At 37.3% G+C, this 27,634-nt stretch overlaps 2 protein-coding genes across 3 annotated transcripts in view; one reads left to right on the top strand and one right to left on the bottom strand.

Annotated features, from left to right (window-relative positions):
- NNT (nicotinamide nucleotide transhydrogenase) overlaps positions 1-122 on the bottom strand; it is a 43,033-nt gene extending 42,911 nt beyond the window's left edge. Inside the window, exon 1 of the mRNA XM_072921831.1 lies at positions 43-122. The gene's annotated coding sequence lies outside the window, so the exon portion shown is untranslated. The remainder of the gene's footprint in view (positions 1-42) is intronic.
- On the top strand, positions 119-27,492 carry PAIP1 (poly(A) binding protein interacting protein 1). 2 transcript variants are annotated; one of them, XM_012577634.5, is made up of 12 exons: positions 119-299; positions 1,673-1,791; positions 5,076-5,257; positions 10,529-10,717; positions 14,054-14,166; positions 18,113-18,224; positions 19,795-19,920; positions 22,056-22,162; positions 24,103-24,220; positions 24,353-24,407; positions 25,018-25,111; positions 26,763-27,492. In XM_012577634.5, exons 2-12 carry the CDS (start codon positions 1,761-1,763, stop codon positions 26,854-26,856), a joined length of 1,221 nt encoding a protein of 406 aa, XP_012433088.1. In that variant the 5' UTR covers positions 119-299; positions 1,673-1,760; the 3' UTR covers positions 26,857-27,492. The 2 variants fall into 2 exon arrangements, with proteins under 2 accessions (XP_012433088.1, XP_012433087.1); XM_012577633.5 differs by lacking the exons at positions 119-299; positions 1,673-1,791 and adding an exon at positions 3,444-3,711.
- Positions 27,493-27,634: the final 142 nt, after the last annotated feature.

The following is a 27,634-nucleotide window of genomic DNA, read 5'->3' as shown; positions in this document are numbered from 1 at the left end:
GCCGCAGCCCCGCACGGTACCGCCGCCGCGGCTCCGACCGACCTTGGGGCGGGGCCGGGACGGGCCCGCGCCGCCAACCCGGAAGGACTGAGGGGCGCGCGGGGGTCGGGCGGCCGCGTCACGCGGCGTCTGAGGGGCGGTGGCGGCGCTGCCGCGTCCTGGCCGAGCCCGCCGGCGGCGGAGAGCGGCATAACCGCGCCGAGCTGCCGTGGCTGGCCGCGGCGGGGAGGCGACGGTCGGGGCTGCAGAGGGGACGCGCCGAAACGCGCGTGTTGGACGTGGGGCTAACGCCATTACACGTAAGTGGTGTCCTCTTCGTTATTGTTACTTCTTAAAATGTGTGATAAAGCAGCCAGGTGTCGGAGTGGTAGGCGCGGGAACAGAAAATGGGGAGCTGTGTCCACTTTGGACATAAGGAGAAATTTCTTCACAGAAAGTGTGAATAGATGTCGGGATGGGCTGCCCAGGGAGGTGGTGCAGTCAGCGTCCCTGGGGGTGTTTAAGGAAAGGCTGAACGTGGCACTCAGTGCCACGGTCTGGTTGTCGTGCTCATAGACTGGACTCGATGATCTCAGCGGTATTCTCCAACTTAATCGATTCTGCGCTCCTGTGATTCTATAGCTGTTGAAATAATACAAGGCTGGGTGAAGAGCACATGGGGTTGGAGAGGCAGATCCAGAGGACAGCCAGCCACACTGCCCATTGCCTCCATACACTGTCTTCACACAGTCCTGCATATGTTGCCTTACTTCACACGATCTGTGGGTTCCATGTATGAGGCGTATTTTGGTTTGGGTGTTTTTTGGGGTGTTTTTTTTTTTTTTTTTTTTTTAGATTACTTAAGTCTGTGTAGTTGCTCATGCAAACTGCATTTTGCTGGAGATGTCACATAGCTTCCAGACTTGTAAATGGTGACTTAGCAGGTAAAGTTAAGCACTGAAAACATGAGAGTTATCCTGAAAACAATTAATAGGATTCTCTACTACTAAATGTTCATTACTGTGCTTTTAAATAAGCTTGTGTGAAATCTGTAGAGCTTTAGAGCTACAGATTATGCCTGTGCTTTATGTTTTGGGCTCAATAACCATTGACTCCTACAATAAAATGCCTCATTAGTATGGTAGTGATTGGAATAATTCCAACTATTAACAAAAATTACACTTCAAAAGCTAGACCCAGCCCTCTCCTTTTTTTTTTTTTTTCTAGTTAGAAATATGTTATCAGCGTTTAAAAAAAATAGAGCAAATGCCAATTTTCTGTTAAAATGCCTGTGTTCTGAATAGTGATAAGGTTACAGTGTACGGCTTCTTGGCACCAGGCACTGAAGGTGTGTGTGGGTTTGGTTCTGAGCTGAGTTTTAGATTTGAGGTAAGACACTTGGGACAAAGCAGGGAACTCCTAGTGGCTTCCTAGAAGTGTTCATAATTGTATTTGGTGAAAGTTTCAATCCAGTCATTGGGTGCTTAGGTTAGGTCTGCCTAGTTTAGTGATCTCTGGGGTTCTGCTGTGTGGTCTCAGAGGCTTGAAGTAATTCACAGGACTTCAGCTACTCAGGCCAAAACCTGCTAAACATAATGTTAAGCAGTCTAAAGGGGTGTACTGTTGTACGTAGTATTTGGGGCTTGTTATTTTAGAATTAACCACCTGATTATTTTTCTTTATTTTGTTTTAGGTGTCTACACTGGGGAGAGGAAATTGGGTTCCCAACCAAACTTCCCTGTGCTCATGCAAGCTTAAGTAGTGCATCTGTAAGAAAAAATATGGATTTGGGATCACATTCCAGTTTAAACGGTAAGTAGTTGCCAAATGATTATTAAATTAATATAATATAAAATGTCTGCTAAGTGTAAAGAACTCACATTTATGTCCAAAGGTGAAAACTTGTCTTGTTCAATAACTTAAGGCATTCAGTTCCTCTTAGAGACAAACCATAAAGAGTGAGATTTGCTAACTTGAAAGATTGGCATATTCAAAAGTGATCACAGTATATAATGGTGGAGAACTTCAGTTTTCATCTTCACATTAATGTAAGGTTTTCATTCTCCTCCTGGTAAGCCAAAGTCTACAGATGTGGACAGAGGTCATAATATAGGCATTAAAACTGGAACTGATATAACAAAAGAACAATGAATATTTTTAATGTAGAAATTTAGGAGCTGGTTTTTGATCTTTAAAGAATTGGTAATACTACTGAAATTAGTTTTGACAATGGTTTACACAAGTAAAATATTTTTTTTTTTTTTTTACAACTCATTCAAAACATCCTGCATCAGCTCACATTCCAGTTGCAGAGTATAATTAGTTTACAATTCTATATTTCCAGAAGGGTTGCCTAGGAACAGTTTCCCCAGGAGCCTCATTAATTTTAACTTATGACACCTTTAATGTCCAGCCACCTTTTTATCTTGCCAAAAATCAGTCCAATTCATGCCTTGGGGAGCTAACAAGTATTTTATACCCTACCCCTCCCCTAGTAATATTTGAAAATGGTAGCATGTAATAATAAACCCAATAGAAACTTGACTTCTAAAGGCATCATTTTACAATCCAATTGGATTTTTTTTAGATACAAGACAACACTATTCTGATATTTTTCATAATTTTCATACATACTTGCTTATTTTTTTTCACCCCTTCATGAGCAGTAAATGGAGCTGGACCCAGTGCCACACAATCTTTTGATTTTTCCTGTGGCAGGAACAAGTGGCAAGGACAGCACAGACCAGACTGTTCAGGGAGACAAAATATAAACTCCATAGCAGGATCAGCTGAGATGTATTTGTAGCACACCAGATTACACTTGCCCTCCTCATCTTGAAAGCTGATTGTGATACAGAGTTTGCAAAACAATGAGAGCAAGACTTTGGACTGAAATTGAAGAGTAGATTCATTAGATTGTAAATGGACATGTGAGTTGAACCGTTCTCAGTTTATGTGATAATATTAGGAAATACTAATTACATGGACCATGTTCTTCAGTTGGTTACTATTGGTGTGGAAGGTGGTTGTTAAACATTAAATCAGAAGAGCAATTGTTATCACATCATGCGCAAATTATAAATGAAAATATATTTTTCTGAACAAATATAGTTCTATTAAGTAGCCCTAACCGTACAATAATATGGTCACGTTGGAGGCTTAACTTTATGGGATTAAATTTAGAATTTCGCCTGTAGTTTTCCCATGCCTTTCTGGTAGAAACAGCTGTGTATGCACAGCGTGGCGTGATGCACCTGTGGCTGCAGGTTTCCTGTTGTAGTGAAGCCTTGGCCCTGGCACGGTCACCTCGCCCCTCTCGTTACCGTGGAGATGCAGTCGCAGGGAATACGGTGCCTTTGGAAACGCCGTTTCCAGGCTGCCGCGGGCTCTGGGCGGGCGCGGCCATCGCGACGCTGTGCGGGGGTGAAACCGAAAGTGCGGAGCCGGGGCGGACCCGCGTTCTGCCCGCCCCGGCTCCGCTCCGCTCCTCCCTCCCATGAGCGCCCGAGCCGCCCGGCCTCAGCATGTCGGAGAGTTTCGACCGAGTGCCGGGTGCCGGCCGGGGCCGCGGGTACGCCGCGCCGGAGAGAGGCGGCGGGGCCCGGCCCGCGGGCAGCGCGTCCCGCGGCTCGGGCTCGGCCGAGGAGCAGCAGCACCAGCCGGGCGGCCTCTTCCCGCAGCAGGAACCATTGCGGCCTCCGAAGACGGCGCCCCTGGGCACCGGGATGGCAGGTACGAGCTGCTTTCCCCGCTCGCTCTTTTCGCGGGGCAGCTGCGCGGCTCTCCGCCCGCCGCAGGGGCACCGGCATCTGCCCTCGGGAGCGTGGTCCTGTTCCCGGTGTGCGTTGCGTGCACCGCGCTGAGGCCGGGCCAGCGTGGTGAGCCCTGGGGGCCGGCGGACAGCTGCATGACTAGAGAGGGGTAAGAGAGAGAAAACCAAAGAGAATCATATAATGCACGGTGCAGTCGCTCACCACCTGCTGACCAATGCCCAGCCTGTCCCTCAGCAACAATTGACAATTACTGGCCAGCTCCCTCCCCAGTTTATATACTGAACGTCACATTCTGTGGTATGGATTATCCCTTTGGCCAGTTCAGGTCAGCTGCCCAGTCTTTGCTGCCTCCCTTCTTCTTGTGCATCTGCTCACCATCAGAGCATGGGAAACTCATGTAATCGACACTTTCCTCATACTGAATCCAAGACATAGTACTGTACTAGCTATCAAGAAGAAAATTAACTCAATCCCAGCTGAAACCAGCATACTGGGTTACGGACCTGGATCAGGTAAAGGTGTGATGTTGTATTGCAGCTGCTTGCAATACTCTCTGTCCTTTCCCCCTTTTGTGCCCCCACATCTGAGTGTGCTTTTAATCCATCTGTTAATCTGACTGCAGATGGTCTCAGCCTTCCCCCTATTGAAGAATTCCAGCCTATTTGCAAAAAAATAAACCCAACAATAACACAAAGCAATGTTTGTTGGTCAGCTTTTTCAGGTAGGTGTCAGGTTCTGTTTTCAATAAACTTATGAGCTAGTCTGTAAAGAGAATTTGGAAGACAGTGTTTTAAAAACACTTCAATTGGATGTTTTGGCAAATGGTATATAAGAACAACAATAGCCCAATGTCCTTGAGAATTTTGTTGAAAATAATTGTTGGTAAAAATTAGTGATGTCTGTCATTTATTGACCTGACAGATGTATCTTGTATTTGTATCTAAAATCTATGAAAAATCACAGGATAATCAAATGTACTGTAAGCAGATTTACTAGTTGTTTAGGTTAACTCTTAGACAATGTGTTTACATGGAAAATAAGGGTTTTTTCCCCGTGTTGTTTTGGTTTTTTTTTTGTTTTGTTTTGTTTTGTTTTGTTTTGTTCACCTGCACAGGAGAACTGCTTACTTTCTATCATGTAGAAAGACATGTGGAGTGTGCCTAAATTAATATCCATACCTAAGAATAAACAATACAGCCTATGTATTTAAAGGAAGTATATTTATAGTAAAACCATACTTTTAGTAAAAAAAAGTGTTTACTCTGTGTGAATACATACTAATTTAGTGATTTCTAAGAGAAGCTGTTAACAAAAACTTTTCAGAGCAACTGCAAAAGACGGGAATTCCGCCTGGATCACAAGATAAAGTTTCAGTTACTGATTCTGGACCAAAAATGGCTGAACCTCAGTTGGCTGTGGATCCTGTAGCAACATCAAACTTGTCTGCTAAAGCACCTGAATTTTATCCATCGGGGTACAACCAGAACTTCAATCAGAATTTCACAGTGAGTGTTTTAACTTCATTCTTTAATGTGTGCCAATTTACTTGTACTCAAATTAATAATATTTTCTTGAAATCTTTTATGTCAGATAATTTGAATTCTGTATTTGCTGAAGAGATTGCAAAAATTCAGATTATAGCCTCCAGAGTTGCAGCTAGGATGTTAAGTGTTAATGGGTGAATAATATGATGTACATGAGAGCCTCTGCTGTGGAATATTTTGCCAAAGCTTGCTGCAGATAACCATATTCCTTTTTCACAGGCATTGGATACATTCAACATGAGAGTAAGCTGTTTTTGGTGACCACCTCTGTTGTAGGTATATCTGTACTGCATTTTAAATGAAAGCATAACCACTTTTATCCAGAATTTACAGGTTTTTGAAGAAAGCTTGGGAAAGAAATCTTGAACTTTAGCTTTTCTTAGCACAGGCTTTGGCCTTCCTGAATTTCCTGTGTCACAGGTACCACTTGTCATGACTGCCTAAGCTAGTGTACCATCATGTGTCATCAGTGGTGTTGTATCACCAAAGGTCAAAAAAAGTGGTAGACTCATTCCTGCTAGTTACCTACCAACACTCCTAGTAAGAAATATATTTCCACACAGACTCAGATCAATTTGTAGATGCATCATGTAATAAAAGCTGGTACTTCTATTTCTGTTCCATTGTCTTCCATGTTACTGGTTCAGTAATTCTACTCCAGGGCAGATCTCTGTGAATTCTTGGCATATCCTTTTGTTATGCAAACAGTCAAATTCTAGTACTATATCTAAACAGGTGGGAACTTTTACAAATACAATCAGGTGATTAAAAAAAAAAAGGGCTGCTGAATCAAATTGTTTTTTGATAACTGGTAGAAAAATTTCATTTGAATGCTGATTATGGTGGTTTGGTATTTTGAAATCTTTTCCTCACCAGTAAAATTGATGTTACCTTAGTGTTACCAGCTTTGCTTTTTACTGAATATAATTACTCTCCTGCATAATAAACCCCAAAGCCAACATACAACTTTTAGCGATGCCAATGTGAACTTGCTTTGGTGAATTGAAAATCTAGTTGAAAAAATAACTACTTTGCCCCAGCACTGATTACATGTTTTCTATAAATAAAGTGTTTCAGTTTCAAGGCAAAGAGAAAACCCAAACAACCTTTGGCGTGGGATACATAGTGCACTCTTGAAACTGCAAAGTTTCAATGCCAACAATGGTGCTTCTCAGATGTTTTGCAAAAACACACAAGCGTGTGGGAGTTCCTGGTTGCTATGTTGTTGGAATATGCTATGAATGTGATTCATCTATTAATAAAACTACCTCTGAAAATGTTAGCAAAACATGTTGCAGGGACTTTAATCTAATTAGAATATGACACACATAAAACAGTGGTATTTTTCTTTCATTCTTTACTATTACAAAATCTGTTAGTTTTCTAATTTAGTAACTGAAGGAATTTTATAAACTGGGCTCACTTGTCATAAAAATAAAAAAATCAGCACGCATTACAGTTACACTGATTTTGCCCATGAGTTTAAAATTTGAATCAAAACAAAGTTTTGAGAAACTTTTTTTGCCTAAAATTAGTACTTTATAGCTTTCATTTATGAAGAACCCTGAATTTTTAGACCTGAAATATAGTATTTCTCTCATAAAATTCACAGTTGTTTTGCAATAGCAAAATAACATTTATTATTTTAGAAACAGTGTTGATTTCTTGTTTGATTGTGCACCATTATAATTACTGTGTGTCCATGTAGCATTTGCTATTTGGTCAGTTAATATCCAGTCTTTCCAGTTTTTGATGCTCAAAACTATCAATTACCTGTGAAGATGGTTTAAGGAGTACAAGCTTACAAGGTTTACTAGAATTTTCAGAAAAACTTTACCAGGACTTTAAAGAAAGGCCTCCATGGAATTCACTGTTTGCATAGAGAATCCAGCCCATGGAAATTGTAGCTGTCTGCAGCAGAACTAGTGACTAGGTAGGTTTGAATTGCCAGTAGGAAACACCAGATTTGTTCCTTGGAATGGCTGTATGATAATAATATGGCTGTCACCCCATCAGATGGGCATAATGATGTTCTTACTTCATAGCTTTAGGAGTGAGATTTTTGTTATTTTAGGATTCCACAATCCTTTTCTCCTGCTTTTTTCTTTTTTAACTTCAGTAATTTCCATCAGAAGACCAAGTACGAGAGTGCCACTTAACCTCATTCAGCATGAATAGGTGCTTTTGTATATGCAACAGTCTTTTTGTACTTGGGTTTGCAATAATTTTGTTGGAAACCTGTTGAGTTCATGTAACTGAAGGGAAAAAACCTTGTTGCTAAGAAATATGAAGAAAAATCAAATCAATGATAAATTATTAGTGACTAAGTTCATAAGTGGAAATGTGAATTTACTAGATAAAGGAAAATGGCAATCAGTACATACACAGAAACTGACTAAGCATATTTGTCTCATGAATATTTGCTACAGACTTTGTTTTTCTTTATGTAAATCAGAGGAGTTTTAGTACCAATTTAGCCTGCTACTCTTCTATATGTAAACTTATGAACTGACACATAATAAAAGAAGTCAAATCTATAACCTTTTCATCAGTTACTCTTCAGTTGTGAATAAGCCAGGATCCCATCCTATAGCTATCAAAGATTAGAGAAAGAAATTGGAGCACTGGCTTGTTGGAGTAATTATTGAAATTAACAGAAAATTTCTGGTTGTCTTTTGTGACTTTACATTATAACTTTGTAGTGATGTGTAATCTTACAGGCCAACTCCTCTTGAAAAATTATCATGGGCCATTTGCTTTGTTTGCCTTGGGTTGATACACCGTGTGGTTCTATGTTTATGTTAAATTTTAAAATCTGACAAGGAGACATGAAAGTACTTTATGTCTAGAAGTTATTGGGCTAAATTTAGTTAGTTTTTAAAGTATCAGTTATAAATAATTCTAATAAAGTTGTATATTTCTGAATTTCTAAAGTACTCATTTTTCTCTCCCATTTGTTCAGTTCTCTGGCATACTTATTGAAACCTAGACATGTTTTGAAGTAGCTTATTTAGTACAGGTAGATGAATATGGTACAGAGTTTAGTTCTCTGTGTTTAGCCTCTTAATTACAAACTGAAAATAAGAGTATACAACAGGGACACCAGTATTCCAAATGATACTGGAATCCCTTACAACACAAGAATGTTCTCCAAGACTGGATTCTTGTCAAGTGAGTATGAGAGGAAGATAGCTCCTCTCTGCTAAAGGGGGATCTTGCAACAATCTGACAGCTGTCAGAAGGAGCAGCTTCTTTTGCTAGCTACAGCAATTGCATGCTCTGCAGTCGGGCTAAAGAGTTTTCAGACAGGTTGTTTGCAGAGATGCTAGTTCAGCTGTATGTGATTAAGCTGCAGTAGCTGCACAGTAATGTAATAGCTCTGTGAAGCAAACTAGTTTTAAATTTATTGTACACAACTCCAACTGGACTGTTTGAAATTGCCTTATAAATATTGATTTTCTTTAGTGAAGAAGAGTATGTAGCAGGTCATACATAGGCCTGTTAGCATTTACTTTTTGGATTTGTAAGCTCCAAGTCATTAGAATGGAAAACTTTAGGTTAGAAAGACCTCTGGAGTGCCCGTGCTCCAGTCCTCAGGTCGTCAAAGGCTTTATGTAGTAATAATTTGCCTTTATTTCCATAAACCCATATTTTTTTTCCTATTTCTTGTGGGCAACATTAAATTATTTAGTCTTTAGTGTTATTAACCAGCATATCTCCTACTTAACTATAGGAAATCATTCTATTTTTACTTTTGTTACACTGATGTATGCCCCACCTCACTAACTTATGACATGTCTGAATGATTTTGGAAAGTCTGCTTTTTTTACCCACACATTTTTTACGAGTCATGAAATTAATATCAGGATGTGATTTTCAACAATGTGTATCTTGTCTTTCTCATAGTTCATACCCAGCTAGGAATTTTTCACAGATCCATATTGCTTCTCAGTAGAGGAGAGTTAGGCATTTAGAAGACGAAGTAATGAAAAATCCCTAGTAGGGGAGTAGAAGGGGGAGTGGGAGAATATAGTTATAATCCTTGTTGATATATTTATGTACACAAAGTAAAGGAAAAGTGCTTTATCATTTTAGCTCAGCTTTACTGTAGATACACTTTAAGTGTTTTTAAATGGTGGAACAGTTGAGAACTCTGATTTTCTTTGTTACTCTTATGGCTTGAATTGCTAATTGTAAGTCATTTGTAAAAAGTGCCACTTCAGGCTCCTTCTTGCATTTCTGAAATATATGAGGTGCTTTACACAACCTTTTGTGTAGTGTGATAAAATGATTTATTTGGACTGTGTTGCTACTAGTGACATCACTAAGTATGCTGCTTTCTTTGCTATTCCCTTCATATACCTGCATTATAATCATCTGGAACAATACTGACTTTAGATGCTCTCACATAGATTCATTTCTGAATGGACAAAATCGGTGTTCTTCTTTTCCGTCAGTGGGAGCATAAATATCAATAAAGTGATAGTGGATAGCCCCTCCTCTGTTTAGAGAGCAAGTGTGTTTACTGTCTTGTCTGGTTTTAAGGCTCAGTAGCTGTAAATTAATGCAATTCAATTTGAATAGTTTCATTTCATGGTTTGTAGTCTTTAATCTTTTGCCAAGAGATGCAAATACTCTGTCTTTAAAATAGCAATTTTTCTGATTATACTTCTTACATGGGAACAGTACTATGTATTTATTGTATTTCTCTAATTACTCTCCTTTCTGCATATTTTTGGAGCATTATACACACTATCTAAGCCCAAAATACTTTGTTTCAAATTTTCCAATTTTTTTTCCTTCTCCAGTTATAAATCCGTAATACAGTTAGTGTCCACACCAGGAATGCGTTTTGAGCCTCAGTTTGGTAGTTCTGCCCTTAACAGATAAACTTACTTTGTTTGTTAGTTAATCTTGCAACCAACTTGGGAAAATTATTTCTTTTTAATCCATCTTTTTAAGTATTTTACTGGGAGACCCTAATGTCTGTAAAAATATTTTGCCTGGTTCTTAAGGTGACTGGTCTACAAGAGGCTTCTGAAGTCTACACTCCAGGAGATCTTGAGGTCTATGCTCTGTAAAAATGTTGAAGTGAACTGTGTAATAAACATCTCTATCAAGCATACAAAGACTCAAAACTAAGGGCGGTATGGTTATTTCTGGAGACAGAAGGTGTAAAAATTATTCAAGTACTTGTTTTTAAGTACTTGGCATATTCTTTGACTTCTACAGGATTCTTCCTTTGAAGATAGATGTGATGGCTATCTGACCCTGGCAGAATATGTACAAGACTTCCTAAATCACCTCACGGAGCAACCAGGTTGTTTTGAAACGGAAATAGAACAGTTTGCTGAAACACTGAATGGCTGGGTTATTGCAGATGAAGCTTTACAAGAACTTGTTGAACTTGTCTATCAGCAGGTAATGTATTACAAGATGGACATTATGCCTCTGTTACCCAGTGTTCAAAATAGTAATTCCAGTATTTGTTACATAATTGTACAACATAGTATTTTTATTATTTGATATTTTTTTTCCTTTTAGACTGAAATATATAGGGAAGGATTTTGCTTAGTAAGTTGAAATGTTAGCTTAGATTTGTTGTGTGTTTGTATCTCCTGGATAAATACTACAGCTGAAATTATGGTACTTAATTAAAAGAAGTTGTATTTTAATTTTTGTTAGTAAAGATTGAAGAAACTTATGCAATACTGTACATTTTTATTCTCTTGTGAAAAAAAAAATCTTCATAGTCCCAAGATTCCTTAGTATTTTAAAAAATTAAATCCATACCTACTGTACACACCATCCTTTGGGAAGTACTTCTTTACTGACAGGATTTTTTCCTTATTTGAAATATACCTATTTCAGAAAAGCATAACTGGAGAAAAGGAAAGCTCCTCTAAGAGTAACTAGGTCCAGTCACATTGATGGCATGGAAATGAGGACAAAGACCTTGAGCTGAACTCTGCACTAATTGGGGGAGCCATTGGAAAGAACAGCTTAATATGTGTTGCTTAGCAAATGAGCTGCTCTTTCTGTCTTTTGGGCTCACTGTAGAAAAGGAAGCCATGCTTCTGGCTTGCTCTTTATTTTGTTGGGTGTCTTTCATAGGTTTGTTGCTTTCAAGTTCTGCCTTGAATAAGAGTAAAAATCAGAGTTTTATTTAATTGAAGGTACCTGCAGAATATTTTAATCTGGTGTATGTAGAAGTGGAATGACTGGTTGTACAGAACTGTAGGGTCTCAGGTTTCTCATTATTATACAGAATTAATGCAAATTTAATTGAGACCAGTTTAGTTAGACATGATTATCACCTGTGCTGCATTTGGCAGCATCATTTTCCCATTCTTTATTTGAACCCATGGAGGATAGTTTGTTGGAAGGGGGGAAAAATAGGATTTTTAACTTCCTGTATTTTAAATACATTGACTCACATTGAATAGAAGTCTTTAATGTTGCCTCTTCCTCTCTATCCCCCTTTAAAAACAAGCTCAGCATTAAGGTTTACAGTGACTTCCTCAACTCAGAAGTTCAATGTTAGTCTGAAAAATTTACATTAAAAAGTTACATGAAAAATAAAGCTTAATGCCAAAAAGCTATGCTAGTATCTAAAAGCATCTAATTTTAGATATCTGGTGTGTCAGACTAACATAGTGTCTAAGCAAAGCCAACTACACTTAATGATTCTTCTGTCTTGAGCAGAGGCTCAAGCATGTGTCGCCTGGTTTTTCTCAAAGCAATTAAAACTGCTGAAACTTACAAGCATCTGCTTCAGTGATACAATTGTGACCCAACAAAACAGATTTACAGATCCTAAGTTTGTAAAGGAAATCTACTGGAAGAAAATAAACCCACATCCTGTAGGATCTTCCCATCACCTCTGTGTAGAGTATCTTAGCCTGTCTATAAATAGTAATTATATACGTACATTCTTATTTACGTCTGAACAGAGTGAAGTGTCAGTTCTTCTGCCTTCCAAAAGCTGGACACTGAAGTTATAGTTAAAGAACCTTTACTGTTGTCTAATTAATGCAGTGGATTGTTCCTGTTAGAGCAGCTACAGTTTCTCAAGATACGTGTTTGGTAGATTAGCCTTCATGCTTAGATTGTGACTTTTTTGAATTGGAGATAAAGTAGTGTTACCAGCAATAATTGTTCCAATAATATGATTTTGCAATGTAATAGTTGATTATTAGGAAGATATAGGGAGATAATAATATGCCAGATCATAATATCTAAAATATAGTTATTTCAATGTTTAGTGCAACCACAAGTACAGACCAACTAATAAGGAAGATAATTTTTTAAAAATACAGATGAGATTTGAAGAATTTGTGTATATATTTGGATGTTAAAATTTTTGTTTGCTGGGAGTTTGTTGGGTTGGGGTTTTTTGGATTTTTTGGGGGGGGGTTTTGTTTGTTTGTTTTGTTGGGTTTTTTTGGTTAGGAAAAAAAATTTTAAAGGCTCACATTATAAAAAAGGAGTACCTCTTCTATTTAGAGCAACTGATTGAACCACAGCATCAAAGTCTATTTGGGTAGTTCACATGCCCCTTACTGGAAAGTGAATTCCATTTGTCCATCTTAATTACTTAAACTTGTTGTATCTTCCAAAGACACTTAATTTCTTTCCAACAACTCTATGCACATAGTAGAATTATGTCTTTTTCTCTACCTGTAAGAGGTAGCTAGATATAATTGCATAAACAAGACTTTTTTTTCAAATATGTTGGAACAGCTCAAACATGCAAACATATCTGTAGCACTGATAGATTATCAAAATGTAAAAAAAATATTCACAGATTATAAAGCCAAAGTAGAAATTTACTGAGTTCTTAGTATCCTCATTTTCTTTTGGGCAGAGCTGGTGAAGTTATTTGCAGCAGAACTTCTTTTCACTGAAACTGCATCTGAGAAATAATATGAAATTCAGGTGTTGATAGAGGAGGCTTGAAAATGAGTGAACAAAATAAATTTCCACCTCTTTGAAGTTTGAATTATCAGATTAAAACATAAGATTTTTTACACAATATCATTCCTACCATCTTTTTTCAGATGACATAGGTATAGATGTTCAGCAGTAACAGGACTTGTTTTAGAAAAAAAGGACACACCAAGAGCTATTAATTGTAATGGTTTAGTCTTACTTTCTGATTCAAAAGTTTGCAATTCTTCAGATTGCTGGAGCATGTATGGGAGAAAGTATTTCTCTTTATTTGCTATGTTCTTACACTCTTTCGTTGGGTATTAGCCATGGCAAAAAAAGATTGTGGAATAAATAGCCCGTAGACTGAAAGAAGACAACATTTTATGATGTTTTTTGAATATACACATTGCTCCTTGAGACAGTATGTGTTCTTGAAAAAGTGCCTTAATGTCCAGTGTTGTTTTTTTTGTATAAGCAGTCTGTATGTGACTTTGAGACACTCTTCTGTTGTAGGTCACAGTGCAGAAGTAAAATTACATGAAGGCACATGGCATAATGGTGGTTTTTTTCCTAGAGCCACAGAATCACAGTATAAGGAACTTTTAAGTTCTGCTTAATATAACATATAAATCCATATAGCAACATGCTGAAGCTATACAAAAGTGAACTTGGCAAATAATAATTATTAATCATTCATTTTCTGCTCTTGAGTTGTCTGATCAACATTAATTAAGCATGCATTTCAAAAAAGCTTTTGAAAGTATTTTCTGATAGCCTAATCATTAGTTTTATAAATAATATATTTTACCATTTTTATTTTGGAAGGCCACCTCTGTGCCAAATTTTTCTTACATGGGAGCACGGTTGTGTAACTATCTATCTCACCACCTAACCATTAGTCCACAAAGTGGGAACTTCCGACAGTTGCTGCTTCAAAGGTCAGTATCAGTCACTTTAAGCCTCATTCTCTTCAGCTGCATCCTTCTGGTTTGTGTGTTAATTCTTTCTTGCATACAAAGAGGTACTATTTAAAATAGTAGTAGAGATTTGATGCACCTCCCCTCGCAGCCCCCCAAATTACTAGACTGGCCCAGATTTACAAGGCCTTGAGGGAAGGTGAATCTGGAGATGGGCAAAGAAGCAAAAGAGGCTCCAATTCCCCAATGTGGTTCTCCAAGCTGTTTAATCCATGAGATGAGGGGGGAAAAGGGGGAGCGAACAGGAAGGGACATGGCCTTATCTAGGCTCTGGACAGGGAGGGCTTTCTGGCTCTCCGCCGACCCCATCGGAGCAGGAAGGAGGGGACCCTGTTTATCTGATTCCAGTCACAGGGGTCCCTGAAAGTGGAAAACCATAGCCCAAGTGCACTGTAACAGAGATTGAGGAGTATCAAAACACAGGTACATGCTGGGTATTGAACACAGGCATCTTAAAATATTTTAATATTTTTAAACATAAAAATAAGACTCCATTTGAAGTTCTGTGGGATCTTTTGAACTGAGTATATTAGACTTGTCCCCAGAATAGTGCAAATTGGAAAGTTAATCTACTTTAAAAGTATACTAAATGCACATATGGGTACTGTCCTTGTCCTTTGATTCTTACCAGTACTTACTTAATTGTGGTTTTTTAATTAGTGCTTTTGGTTTTTAGCTGGAATTTGTGTGTAAGGTTTATTCATTGATAGGCTAACTGACTATGTATCTATGAAATAGTTGTATAAAGTTCAGTAGGATAAATTTCTTCAATTGCTGCAGATTTCTGGGGACTGCAGCTTAATAATGATTAGACTTTGTAGTTGACATGCAACATTTTTAAATTGTTATGTATCCTCTCAAATATTACTGCGTGACATTTGAAGGAGTACTGTCTGGACACTTCAGAATTCTTAGAATTTTGTCTTTATTTTTTGTTTAAATACATCTGGCTTTCTAAGCTTCAGGTTTGCCTCTTGTTTGAAAAGTTTTTACTTAGTCCAGCAAAAGTGTGATAAACTTTTACTGTAGTGCATTCTAGTGGTCTTTTGTCATGAGTGGAATGTTATGGTTTAACCTGGCAGGTAGCTAAACAGCTTGCAGCCCCTCACTCAATTCCCCCACCCCTCCAATGAGATAGGCAAGAGATTTGGGGGCAGAAAAAATAAAATTAATGGGTTGAGATAAAGATATTTTATTAGGATAGAAAAGGATCTGAATATAATAACAGTGATAAAAGAATTAGCATATACCAGACAAGAAACACACCATGCAATTGCTCGTCACCCATAATGCCCAGACAGTTCCTGAGCAGCAGCCCCCAGGCAGCTTTCTCCCTGGTTTATATGCTGAGCGTGAGGCCACATGGGATAGAATAGCTGTGGGGTCAGCTGTGTCTCCCCTCATCTTCACCCCAGCCTCTTTGCTAGTGGGCTGGGGTGAGAAGCAGAAGAGTCCTTGATGTAGTGCAAACACTGTGAAGATAAAACCAGGGCATGGAGAAACAGAAAACACTAATTTTTCTCTCTTTTTTTTTGTTGTTCTCTATTATTTTTTGTTGTTGTTTGTTTGTTTTGTTTTTTCTTTTAAAATCATTGGTTATGATTTTTTTTTTAACAGTGTCTTACTTGAACATGAAAGAAAATCCCTGTTAATGTTGCATTTTCTGGTTCTTGGTTTTGAAGAAAAGCCAATGGATAACATTAATGTTAGCACCTTGAACCTACTAATTTAAAGTTGCTGATGTTTTGCTTGCTAATATGGATAAAACTGGGAGTGGGGGGGTGTGTGCAGATAAACAACCTAATAATGTGACCAAAGAGAGGTCATCTTCTGTTTCTCAACAAAGTTTCTACCTGAAGTTTTGTATTTCAACTCTTTAAGATTTTTCAGTTTCTCCACTTTTTCTCAATCCATTACACAATCATTCAGAATACATTAAAATTTGTCTGGGTTTCCTTCTATCTCACATATTTTTTAATTTTGTTTTGTACTGTTAGGTAAACTGGTGTATTTTTTGCACAGTTCCTAAATACTAGAAAAATTACTTCACTGCCATACTATATTAATCCTATTTTTGTATTTATATTTAAATTACAGAATCATAGAATTATTTAAGTTGGAAGAGACCTTAAGAATCATATAGTTCCAAACCCCTGCACCTCTGCAATGGGCAGGGAACCTTCCACTAGACAAGGTTGCTTAGAGCCCCATACAGCCTGGCTTTAAACACAGGGATGGGGCATCCACAGCTGCTATGGGAACTTGTTTTGGTGTCTCACCACACTAACAGTAAAAAAAGTTCTTCCCAACATCTACTCTAAACCTGTCCTTTGCTAGTTTGAAGCCATTCCCCTTTGTCCTGTCACTACATGCCCATGTAAAAAGTCCTTCTCCCACCCTCTTGTTGGCCCCTTTTAAGTACTGGAAGGTGCTACAAGGTGTCACTAATGCCTTCTGTGCTTCCCACTGAGCAGTCCCAGCTCTCTCAGCCTGTGCCCATATGTTCTGGTTTGAAAGCAAAACCAGTGAGAGACTCCAAGTCAGAAATGCAATTTATTGGGAAAAGGGGGAAAAAAGGACAAAAATACATGCAATAATACAAAGGGGAAGACTACTGACAAAGTCAGAATACAACCTGGCCAGCGTGCTGGTAGCAGTCCAAATTGGAGTAGCTGCAGTCCTCTTGGGATGGCAGATGTAGTTGCTGTGTCTTCTCGGAGAACCTGTGAAAAGGCTGCCCCTCTGTCTAGAAATCCCCAGTTTTATCCAGGTTGGAATGCCTAGCTCCTCCCCCCTGGGCAGAGCATCTCACAGTGGGTCATTATGAGTCAGGAGGTGTGTCCTTAATCACCTGCTCCTGGACAGTGTTATCTCTGAGTCATGTGGCAAGGCATTGATGGGGCTATTAACAGCAGATAAGGAAAACTGCCCCAAGGCAACTCCTACTCAGATGGTAAATAGGAAAACGTTTGGGGGTTTTTTTTGGTTTTTTTTTAATCTTGGACACCATAGGAGAGATGCTAAGGCCCTATGGTCAACTTAGAGGCCTTCTCTGGTCTCAATATGTCTGTGTCCTCCTTGTTCAGAGGACCCCAGCTCTGGATACAGTGCTCCAGGTGGTTCCACCAGAGCAGAGCAGAGGGGCAGATCACACTCATTCACCTGCTGCTCACGGGGCTCTGAATGCTGGATACAATTGGCTTTCTGGGCTTCAAGTATGTGCTGTCACATTGATCATCTCATCACCCAACACCCCAAGTCCTTCTTGGAAGGACTGTTCTCAACCACTTCCCTGTCTAAGCTGTTCTTAACGCTTGGGATTGCCCTGACCCATATACAGAACCTTGCACTTGGCATGATTTGCACAAGGCCCCACTCAAACCTGTCAAGGTCCTTCTTGTGTGCCATCCCTTCCCTCTACAGTGTCACTTAACACTGCTCAGCTGGGTGTCATGAATTATGTATCACTGTCACTTAACATGGCAACAATAAGTGTAAAGGCATCTAAGACAATGTGGTAAGCACCCTGAAGAGGGGAACATGTCTACTTCATTTCTTTGGGAATTGGCTGCCTGTGTTACTGTTGCCCATCCTAGACCCATATTCAGTTGTATAAATCATGTAACTGTATTAATTTTTACATGTTTTAAGTTATTTTATTTTGCCGCATCAGATATCTCAGTGCTTAAAGACGTAATCATGTAATCATATGTGTTTCTCTAAAAGGATGCAAATCCACTGTTTCTTCTTGAAGGCCTCTTGTTCCCTTCACGGATCATACATCCCAGCATTCAGCATGTAATGGTTTTCATGTGGTTCATAAGTTCTTAGCGTTCCTTTAAATTAGTAACGTGTTACATATGTTGGAATGACTACAGATGATGTAATTGTGTTTTAATTTTTACAGGTGTCGAACAGAGTATGAAAACAGAGATGAAGCTACCAAAGGGGATGAGACTACTAGAAAACAATTTCATGCCTTTGTGTTGTTCTTAGCTGAACTTTATCTTAACTTAGAGGTAAGAAGAAAGTTGGCTGTCATGTGGCTCTTTTTTTGCTTTGTGTAGGTAAATACTGAAGTGGACTGTAATCTGAGGTGCTTTTCTAAAGGCAGAGGACAGTAAAGTAAAAGAACTTTACAACAGCTTCATTATAATGCATATGTCCAAGAAACATATAAACAAAAAAGGATTAGATCATTAGAAGAGAAATGTATAAAAATGAAAGTGTAAGAATTTGTGGGAAGAGGCAACCACAAACATCTTTGAAATGAAGCTTTTATTTTCTTTAGCTGCCTATACTGAACCAACATATTAAATGTTATTAAATGCCTAGCAGAAGTAGATCAGAATCAATTCAGTATGTAATTCAGTATTCACGTACTAATAAGAAGTGTTTACAAACCTTTGAAGCAGGTGTGAAAAATCTTCAAAATGAGGAATTAAAAATGCAGACTATTAAAGATACTTCTGCTGATGGTTTAGTCATTGGCTGATGCATGAAGTATGCAATCTTGTATTTAGATTTCTTTTCTGTATCTGTGATATGTACAAAAATGTGTACAATTTTTTTTTTTTTTTATGCCAGTGCATTTACCAAGTTCACTTCCTGCTGTAGTGTAGTTAAAAATACACATTTGGCTTGATTGTTTCAGTGGTTTGATTTAAACAAACACTGTAAAAAGTTTCTGCTGGCATGGGGAAATTCCTTCTCTTACTCTTCCATTTCTGGACTGTAAGTGGTCCTTGAAATCTGCATTTCACTTGCTAGAAAAAAAAATGAAGATTTTCAAAGACTTTGGAATGGGGGAAGTTGTCTATTTGTATGGAGTATACCATATTTCTTGGAGTATACCATTTGGTTTTAAACCATTGTCTGTATTTTTTTTTAATTATATAAAGACTGCTTTCTAAAACTAAGCTACCATTGCTGTAAAGAATATGTAATGCAGTGTGGAAAAGAGCATGAAGTTCTGGAAATTTGGTATTTTTTTGGGCCATTAGGCAGGCATTTGGTAGCTTTTCTTAGCAATTTGTTAGCAGAGAAACAAAATTCTAGACCTCCATTGTTATGCCAGAATTGCAAGGAGATTACTCAGAGTAAGTTTTCCACTGACACTGAGCTGTGTGGTGCAGTCAATGTGCTGGCATGAAGGGATGCTACCCATAAGGACCAAGACAGGCTTGGGAGGTGGAACCATGGAAAGAAGGTAAAGTGCAAGGTACTCATCTGGGCCAGGCACAAATACAGGCTGGGTGGAGAATCAGTCTCAGCTCTGCTAAGAAGAGTTTTGGGTGTTAGTGGATGAGGACCTCAACCTAACATGCATCAGATGTATGGCCAGCAGATTGAGGTAGGTGATGACCTAGATGATGTTTAAGGTCCCTTCCAACCCAATCCATTCTATGATTCCTTGAAAGTTGGTGTTCTAAAATGGTTACAGTATTTGGCATATAGATGTCAACTATGTTGATCATAAATCAAATAATACAGCATTCAAGAAAGAAAATGTGCCAAAAATAATTTCTAAAACTTGAGTATTTTAATTATTATGGGGGGGGGGGGGGGTGTTTTGATTATGTTTTACAGATTAAAGGAACAAAGGGACAGGTTACACGGGCAGAAATTCTTCAAGAAGGTCTTCGGGAATTACTGAATGCGCTCTTCTCTAATCCTTTGGACAGTAATTTGATATGTGCAGTGAAACTGCTGAAGGTGAGACAGTAATTTTAAAAGAAAAAAAAATCAGTCTTTTTAAACTTTAATATAGGGAATAGTTTATTTATTCCCTAGTTTATAGGGAATAGTAGGGTAAATTACAAGTGAGAAAGTATTTATAGGGGTTTATGCATTACAGCATTAGCAGAGCAAACTACTTTTTTTGTTTTCCTTAGTACCACTAGGAAATTGAGCCAGTAAAAAAAGTAACAAGATGCTCTATAAATAAATACAAGGCCATTTGTGTACAAATGAGCAATAGAACTGAAGTTAAGGTGCAAATGAGTAAATGCTTCCTCTAGATCTCATTTTGCTGCTTCTGGTGTGGGAGAAAACTGTAACCAGTTTGAATGAATTGTGAGATCTTAGGTAATGCTCTGTGTTCTGAAGAACACGTGGTTGTTGGAGTCCACCACTTTTTGTGGCAAAAGGTTCTTAATATCTCTTACTTAATTCTGTGCTGTCTGTGTCATTACTATTATAGAAATACATAGATTTCTCTTTCATGTTGGAAATAAACCTCTTTGCTCATAGCCCATACATTTTCTTATAAAACATTAGCCTCTTTGTTGGAGAAACTCTTATCTTCAGTAGGTATCATTATACTTGTAGTTGGGAAAACAGTTTACATTAGGAATGAAAGTTAAATGCTAAACAGTATTTTTCTGAAGATTTTTGGTTGGCTTGGTTTTTTTTTTTCATTCTTTACCCTTCCTCATACTCCACTGCTTCTCAGCCTGTTCTATCTTGAATTTCATTTCTGACAGCTTCTTTTGATATCATAGAGTAGGGAAGAGAGACATTTGTAATTTAAAACCTTCATTTGAAGTTTGGATGTTTAAGGAGGTTGCTTCACAGCAAGTGTGAGATTGTACTCAAAGAGCACATTCACTCCTATGGTCAGTCCTTATGTTGGCAGTGCTTCCCTGAGGCAAGGCTCATTGAAGAACCTTTTTAAGCAGCAATATACAAATCAGGAAGCTTTACAGTGCAGTAAAGAAGAAGAAAACCAGTAATTTAAATTGTTTTATGACACATTGCTATATCTAAAATGTGTTACAGAAAAGAGACTCTGTTTTTTCATGCAAGTGTTTTCTGATGTTTATAGTATCTCAAATGTTGAATATATATGCAGCTAGACTGGGCTGCCTCATGAAACCTTGGTTTTACTACTGAAGCAATAAATGTGTCATTTTGTCTTTCCCATTTAATACAGTAATAGAGGTTTTCTCTGTTTGCTGTGCAATATGTTTATTTTTAAGTAATCTTGCTGCTATTTCCTAATTATCCAGGATTAAAGTGAGACCACTGTAGAATACTGCGAATTCAAGTAAAGGCTGACCAATATACTTCCTTTCTCTTGGGGCTGACCAATATACTTCCTTTCTCTTGGGATTTTATCCCTTTGTATCATCAAGTGCCATTCCAGGTGGTTTTGAATATGTAATATTTATGCTGAGGAGACTGCTATTAGTGGCAAACTAATTTTTTTTTTCTGATTTAACTCCTCCTGTGCAATTATTGGACAATGAATTACCTATTCTTGTAGCAAAAAGCTTTCATTCACAGCTGTTCTAGACTGACTCCTGCTGAAGCTTTCCTGGAAGCAGCTTTAGCCTTGTACACTTTTATAGATTAAAGTTCAGGTTGGCTTCTTCAGATAATTCTAGTCTCCTTTATATATACCCAGAAGAAATTCTCTGGCATGTGTGATGCTGGTCAAGTTGACTGAAGTATTTCTAAAGCTCAATAAAGTATTCCCTGTTGTATAAACTGCTGGAATCCACTGCAAAAATAAGATTTAAAGGAAATAAATGATGGTAGTATGTACTTAAATCAAGTAAGATCTGACTAATGTCACTGAAGAGTTGTTTCAAAATCATATTTCAAGACTGAAACAAGTGGCTGTGAACTTCTAGGTTACATAAATATTGGACACAGAGCTCCTATACTGTCTGTAGTTTAAAATAAACTATTTATGAGGTCTATTCATCTGTTTAGCAAAGAGATACAGCTGGAAGTGTCAGCCATCGGGTAGTCCAAGTGTCATGAATCATTACAGGATCTCTTGTTGACTGTTTATTAAGAATTTCTAATTTTCTTAAAAAAAAATACTAATCTGTTTTCTTTAGTTGACCGGTTCCGTTTTAGAAGATGCCTGGAAAGAAAAAGGAAAAAATGATATGGAAGAAATTATTCAGAGAATTGAAAATGTTGTGTTGGATGCAAACTGTAGCAGGTGAGAAGATAAATTTATGTGCAGTGTTTTGTTTATATGAAAAAGGAACACCTTAAAAAATCTTCAACTATAATGAAAAAATTATCTTTGAAACTTATATTTATGAAAATTAATGTGATGTGTGTAGGTAATTTTCCATGTTAAAAAAATAAAAAGTGTTTTTCAGTTGAAGGATAATGTGGCTTTTTTGGCAGTTGGGTTGATTTTGTTTTGGAGTGGGGTTTTTTGTATTTTAGTTTTCAATAGAGATTCAAGTTCCACTGTTCAGTTGCTTTTTTTTAACCTATTAGGTCACAAAATCTTCGGCAAGTGCTTTAGGCTCTTAAAGCAAGAATATACAAAGAGGAAATCGGGGCAATATCTCATAGTTTATACTTTTAATTTTAAATAGAACAGGCTTAAATACATACAAAAAGTACTAAATATGTAGCTGTATTAAATACATATAAATTACTATAAATGTAAAGGCAAAATGAAATATACTTTGTTGTTTTTTGTTTGGTTTTCTTTCTGGAGAGCACACCTTTTTGGCAAGGTCTTAGCTTTAATCTGGAAAAAAATGAGTGGTTGACTAATGTATTAGTAATAAATTAGTGGTTGACTATAATCATAAAATTGTCATAAAACCACCTGTATGCATGAGGTTATCTGATTCTGCTTCATCCTCAGCTTCTTGCAAACTTACTAAAAACCTGTAGAGGGCTCAGACACTGATCTCTTGCCATATGGAGGTAGGCCAAGAGTGGCTCATACCATCTGTGGGTTGTAATTGAGCTGCGCCCAAGAGGATGAGGAAATTTTTGCTTCAGGAACCAAAATAGACGGCACAAGCTGAGGCTTCAAAGACACAGAACAACAAACTAATTTTGATGCTTCTCGTTGGTCCTAAAATCATGAGCCAGACATGGTTAGGTGACAAAAAGGGGTTATCTTAGAAGGATCCTTAGGTGCTGAACTCACTAGGTGGAAAAGTGCTGAAGATGCACACCCAGCATAATGTGTATACAATTTCTGTACATTTAGCAAATTAGCATAACTGATAAGGATCTCCAGGTTGAGACATAAGTGGTGAGGTAATTCCCCCCAGAGCAACCCTTTCTGAATTCCTCTCCTCCTCAGACAGGAACTAAACTTTGCTTATGAAAATGTGTTTGGGAGAGCTGGTTTCAACTTTGGCTTCCCAGAGAATCTAACCTTGGACCATTGACTTGGAGCTGCTATCTTTCTATCTAACATAGTAGATGAAATGCTAGCTGAAAGTACTGTAATAGGCTACAGCACTACAAATATACATGTAAAGAATACAGAGACTATATAAAAGAAGAAAAAAGGTAAAAATCAATTTGGCATCCATTTCAGCTGGGAAAATAACTGGAAAATTTATTAATTTATGTATTCTTTCATGATAACTCTTCTCCATAGACTAGCTTAAAAGAAGGAATCTTCTCTTATTTTAGGGATTAAATGGGTGTTGATATCTAATGTACTGGGGGCATTAGTTCTTACATTTGACTAAAACATTTCCTTATGATGAAGAAGACTAAAGTTAGGACCATAGAATAGATAGCTAAAATAAAATCTGAATATCAACTCCCTTTTTTCCCCAGTATTAATCCTTTTATCAAAAAGGATTGTGTTCTTCAACTTGTACTGCAAGTTGTGTTATCTCAGTAAAAACTACAGCAATTTCCTCTTTCATAGGAGCTCCTTACTTAACAGCAGAGGAAATGGAGAGGGTGAATATCTCGGAACTGACACACACATCATCTAGACTTGCAGTTGTAAAATTGAATTCAAAATTATCTACATAACGGACAAATTTTATTCTTCTTGAACTTGTTTTTTTGGATGGATTTAACTATCTTGTATTTCCACAGTAAGAGAAGCCAAATTTCTTGCTTGGCACAAATTCTAACTTTTGTAGTGTTTCTCTATTTCAGAGATGTGAAACACATGCTTCTGAAACTAGTAGAACTGCGATCTAGTAACTGGGGTAGAGTTCATGGAACAACTCCACATGCAGAAGCTACCCCTGAAAACGACCCGAACTATTTTATGGTAAGAATGTATGGACGTTTCAGTTCCTTAATTTCATGTGAATTTGGTTTGATCCATCAACAATTGCATTACTTGAAACCATAAATCTTTCTCTGTGAATACATATAACTTTCTTGATGACTTTATTTTTAGAATGAACCAACATTTTACACTTCTGATGGCGTTCCTTTCACTGCAGCAGACCCAGGTAGGGCACAAATTTAGCTTGCCTGTCTTCTCAATCTTTTTTAAAAAGTTGTAATTAAGTTTACAGCCTGTTGAATAACATAAAATGTTATTTTTGAGAGTCTAAAACCTATTCAGCTTAAAAGACAAAATTCTGCTTGAATCCCTGGTTTAGTAGACCCCGTGATTTATTCTGTGTTAAAGAAGGTAGGTGTTTGAAATGGAAACTGTGCATTTGAGCTCACAGGTCAGAAGAACTTCTTCAGTAGTCCACAGCATCTGACCTTTCAAGAAAGCCAGAACTATTCAAGTCTTCTTTTGTTTGTCCATTGTTAGTATCAAAATCAATTCAAAATCCTTGGTCTCCGTATCTGTAATCTGAGCACAATGTGGTATAACCTCATTTGAGGTAAAGACATCTGTCACAATTTTTACAGTTCTATAGGAAGTTAGGCATTATTTGTAGACAGCCATTCATGTCCTGAGAAAACACTGCAGAAGGATCTTTTCCTGTTTATATGTTTCCTGCCTTTTATGATTTCATTAACCAACCAATTTTCAAACTTTATACATTTCTGTTAATTTAGCAGACTAGACTTATATGTTACTCATTCTCATTTTTACTTTGCCAGATTATCAAGAAAAATACCAAGAGCTGCTTGAAAGAGAGGATTTGTTTCCATATTATGAAGAAAATGGAGCAGATCTGTCAGGACCTGGAGAGCTGTATGTTTTCTTTTTTAGTGATGTTTTTTTTTTAATAATAGTTATTTTTACTGTGATGCTGTGATTGTTCAGATTTAGGATTCCAATGCTGACAAAAATGGAACTAAATAATGTAATTGTTATTTAGTTCTACAGTATTTGTTCAGATCAAAATTGGTTTTTAATCATGCCAGTTTGAAACCTATTTCATGTTTATTCTACTGAGTATGGTAATTACATATCAGATGTTTATGCACATGTACAAACATACTTCTGCACTTAAGAAAAAATTTGCAAGCAAAATGAAGCACCAAGCCTTCAAGTGTTTGTAGTAAGGCAACCTAAATTTGTTTGACTGTTGTGCATTAACATCCCAGCAAGAGATGATTACTGAATTTCCAGTGTCTTTAAAAGGGAGAAAGTGTTAACTTTCTCTCTTCAGCCTAAGGACTATTCCCTTCAATTGGAGGGCTACTCAGTATTCCTGTACAGGAAGAAAAGAAGAAAAGCAACCTAATGGCCAAAGGGGAAGCAATAGTGGAGAATATAGCCTGGCTTTTTGGCACCAGTTTATAAGAAAGAAATATGTAAAATAAGTAGGAGAAATATGGTCTAAAATAAATTGCTCTGAGCTTTATGCTCACAAAAGAGGACTTCCAGACCATGATTTGACACACAAGAACATTTTCAGTGTTGTTTTTATGCATGATAAGAGTGCAGACCTGGATCAGTATTTATTTCGTAAATTAGAAAACTTTCAGTATGTATCTAGCTGAGGGAAATGTCAAGAACATTGGAAGATATATTAGAGATGTCATCAGAAATCAAAAAGCTCATACTAAAGAAAAAAAAAAGACCAATGTGAACCTCTTTAGAAGAAAAAATACATATTGAACACAGACATAAGTTTAAAAACACAGCAAATCCTAAGAGTCATACGTAGAATGCTCTGAGTCAACCTTCAAACATGGTGACTGTAACCTTTGTTGAAAGCTTAAGAAAAGCTTAGACAAATGTCTGCTGATTCTCTGTCAGCTATTTCTCATGACCACATCAGGGTGGAGGGTTCTGTGTGAAGGCTCTTTCTTCTGAAGGCTACACTCTGCAAGAATAAAGGAACAAATGAGAAATATGTAGACTGCTTTCTCGATATACAACACTTTGAAGCAAAAAAACTTTTCTTACACACTTTCTATGGCCTTCTTTTACATATCAGTAAACAGGAATGCAGGGTTTCTGTATTAATGTATTCTGTCTTTGAACTAGGATGTTGACCAATCAAAATGACACTAATATGTTAGTAATTATGGTTTTTTGTAATTGGACCAGTAGAGATGCATTATTAAATTTTGGGAAGTGTGGATTGCATTACTGCATTTTCTATCATCTTGGAAACTATTTCTGTCTTTTAAACTGGGCAGCATAAGATGATCTAAAAAGGTGGCAAACATGGTAGGTATTTGAACATATCTGTGCTGCTTTGAGGTTTCTGTTTATTTGTTTTCCTAGTACCCATTATTTTTTCCTTTTATTTCCCTTTAGAAAAATGTAAATACCAGTCATTTATAAAACTTCGTTTTATTCTTAACTTCTACACAAATTCTAAAACAGTGCTGGCTCTGAAAATCTGTATGTAAACTTAACACTGCTGGTAATTTTTTTTTCTCTTCAGGTATTTTGATGAGATTGATGATGAGATGGATCCAGAAATTGAAGAAGCATTTGAAAAATTCTGTCTAGAATCAGAACATAACAGAAAACAGTGAGATTTTATGTATTAATGTTAGTTTATTTAACCACTTTAGGTATGGTTAGAGTGAAGGGGGACACAAAACATTTGTACCAAAATGAGAAACTTGAGTTTCTCCAAGTACTAAAGTTACACAATTTCCATTTTGTTTAACAGAACCTGCCAAAAAATGTAAACTTATGCCCTTTAACTTAAAGTGTTGTGTATATATCATAGTTTATTTTGTGAAAAATGTTTTTGAACAATGTTTTGGCTGCAATAAAAATTATTTAAAAGTTATAATTGAAATTAAAATTTAATGGGGAAATGTCCCGTAAAACTTCCCTTGAGGAAGAAAGGGAAAGAATAATAATCTGAATTTGCTTGCTTGTTTGCTTTAGTATATATTGGGATTTACTCATCCTATTTACTATATACAATATATCTTGCATTTACTTCCTCCACTTCCCCCCAAGAAGAATATGATCCAAATAAGAAAGAAATTTTTTTTTCCCCATTTATCACAATCAAGAAAAGGGGCTTGTGAAAGTTTTGTGTATGAATTTTTGTTTTGTTAATTTCCTTTTTCTTCTTTCAAAACACACATGGGTGAGGTCTGGACTTTCTTTTTTCCTGGAATAAATACGTTACATGTTGATATGTGAAAAAGCAAGCAGTATTTTTGAAGTGAGGTGCTTTCAAGATCTTTGGTTCAGATAAGCTTATTTTCAAATCTACAAGAAAAACCTATTCTGTAATTTGTTGTGTTCTTCAAGGCAATAGTAATACAGTTATGTTCTAAACCATGCTTCTCA

This window comes from Taeniopygia guttata, chromosome Z (genome assembly GCF_048771995.1).
Source record: "Taeniopygia guttata chromosome Z, bTaeGut7.mat, whole genome shotgun sequence".
Taxonomy (NCBI): domain Eukaryota; kingdom Metazoa; phylum Chordata; class Aves; order Passeriformes; family Estrildidae; genus Taeniopygia; species Taeniopygia guttata.
Note: the sequence above shows the minus strand (reverse complement) of the source record. Positions and strands in the feature narration are given on the sequence as shown.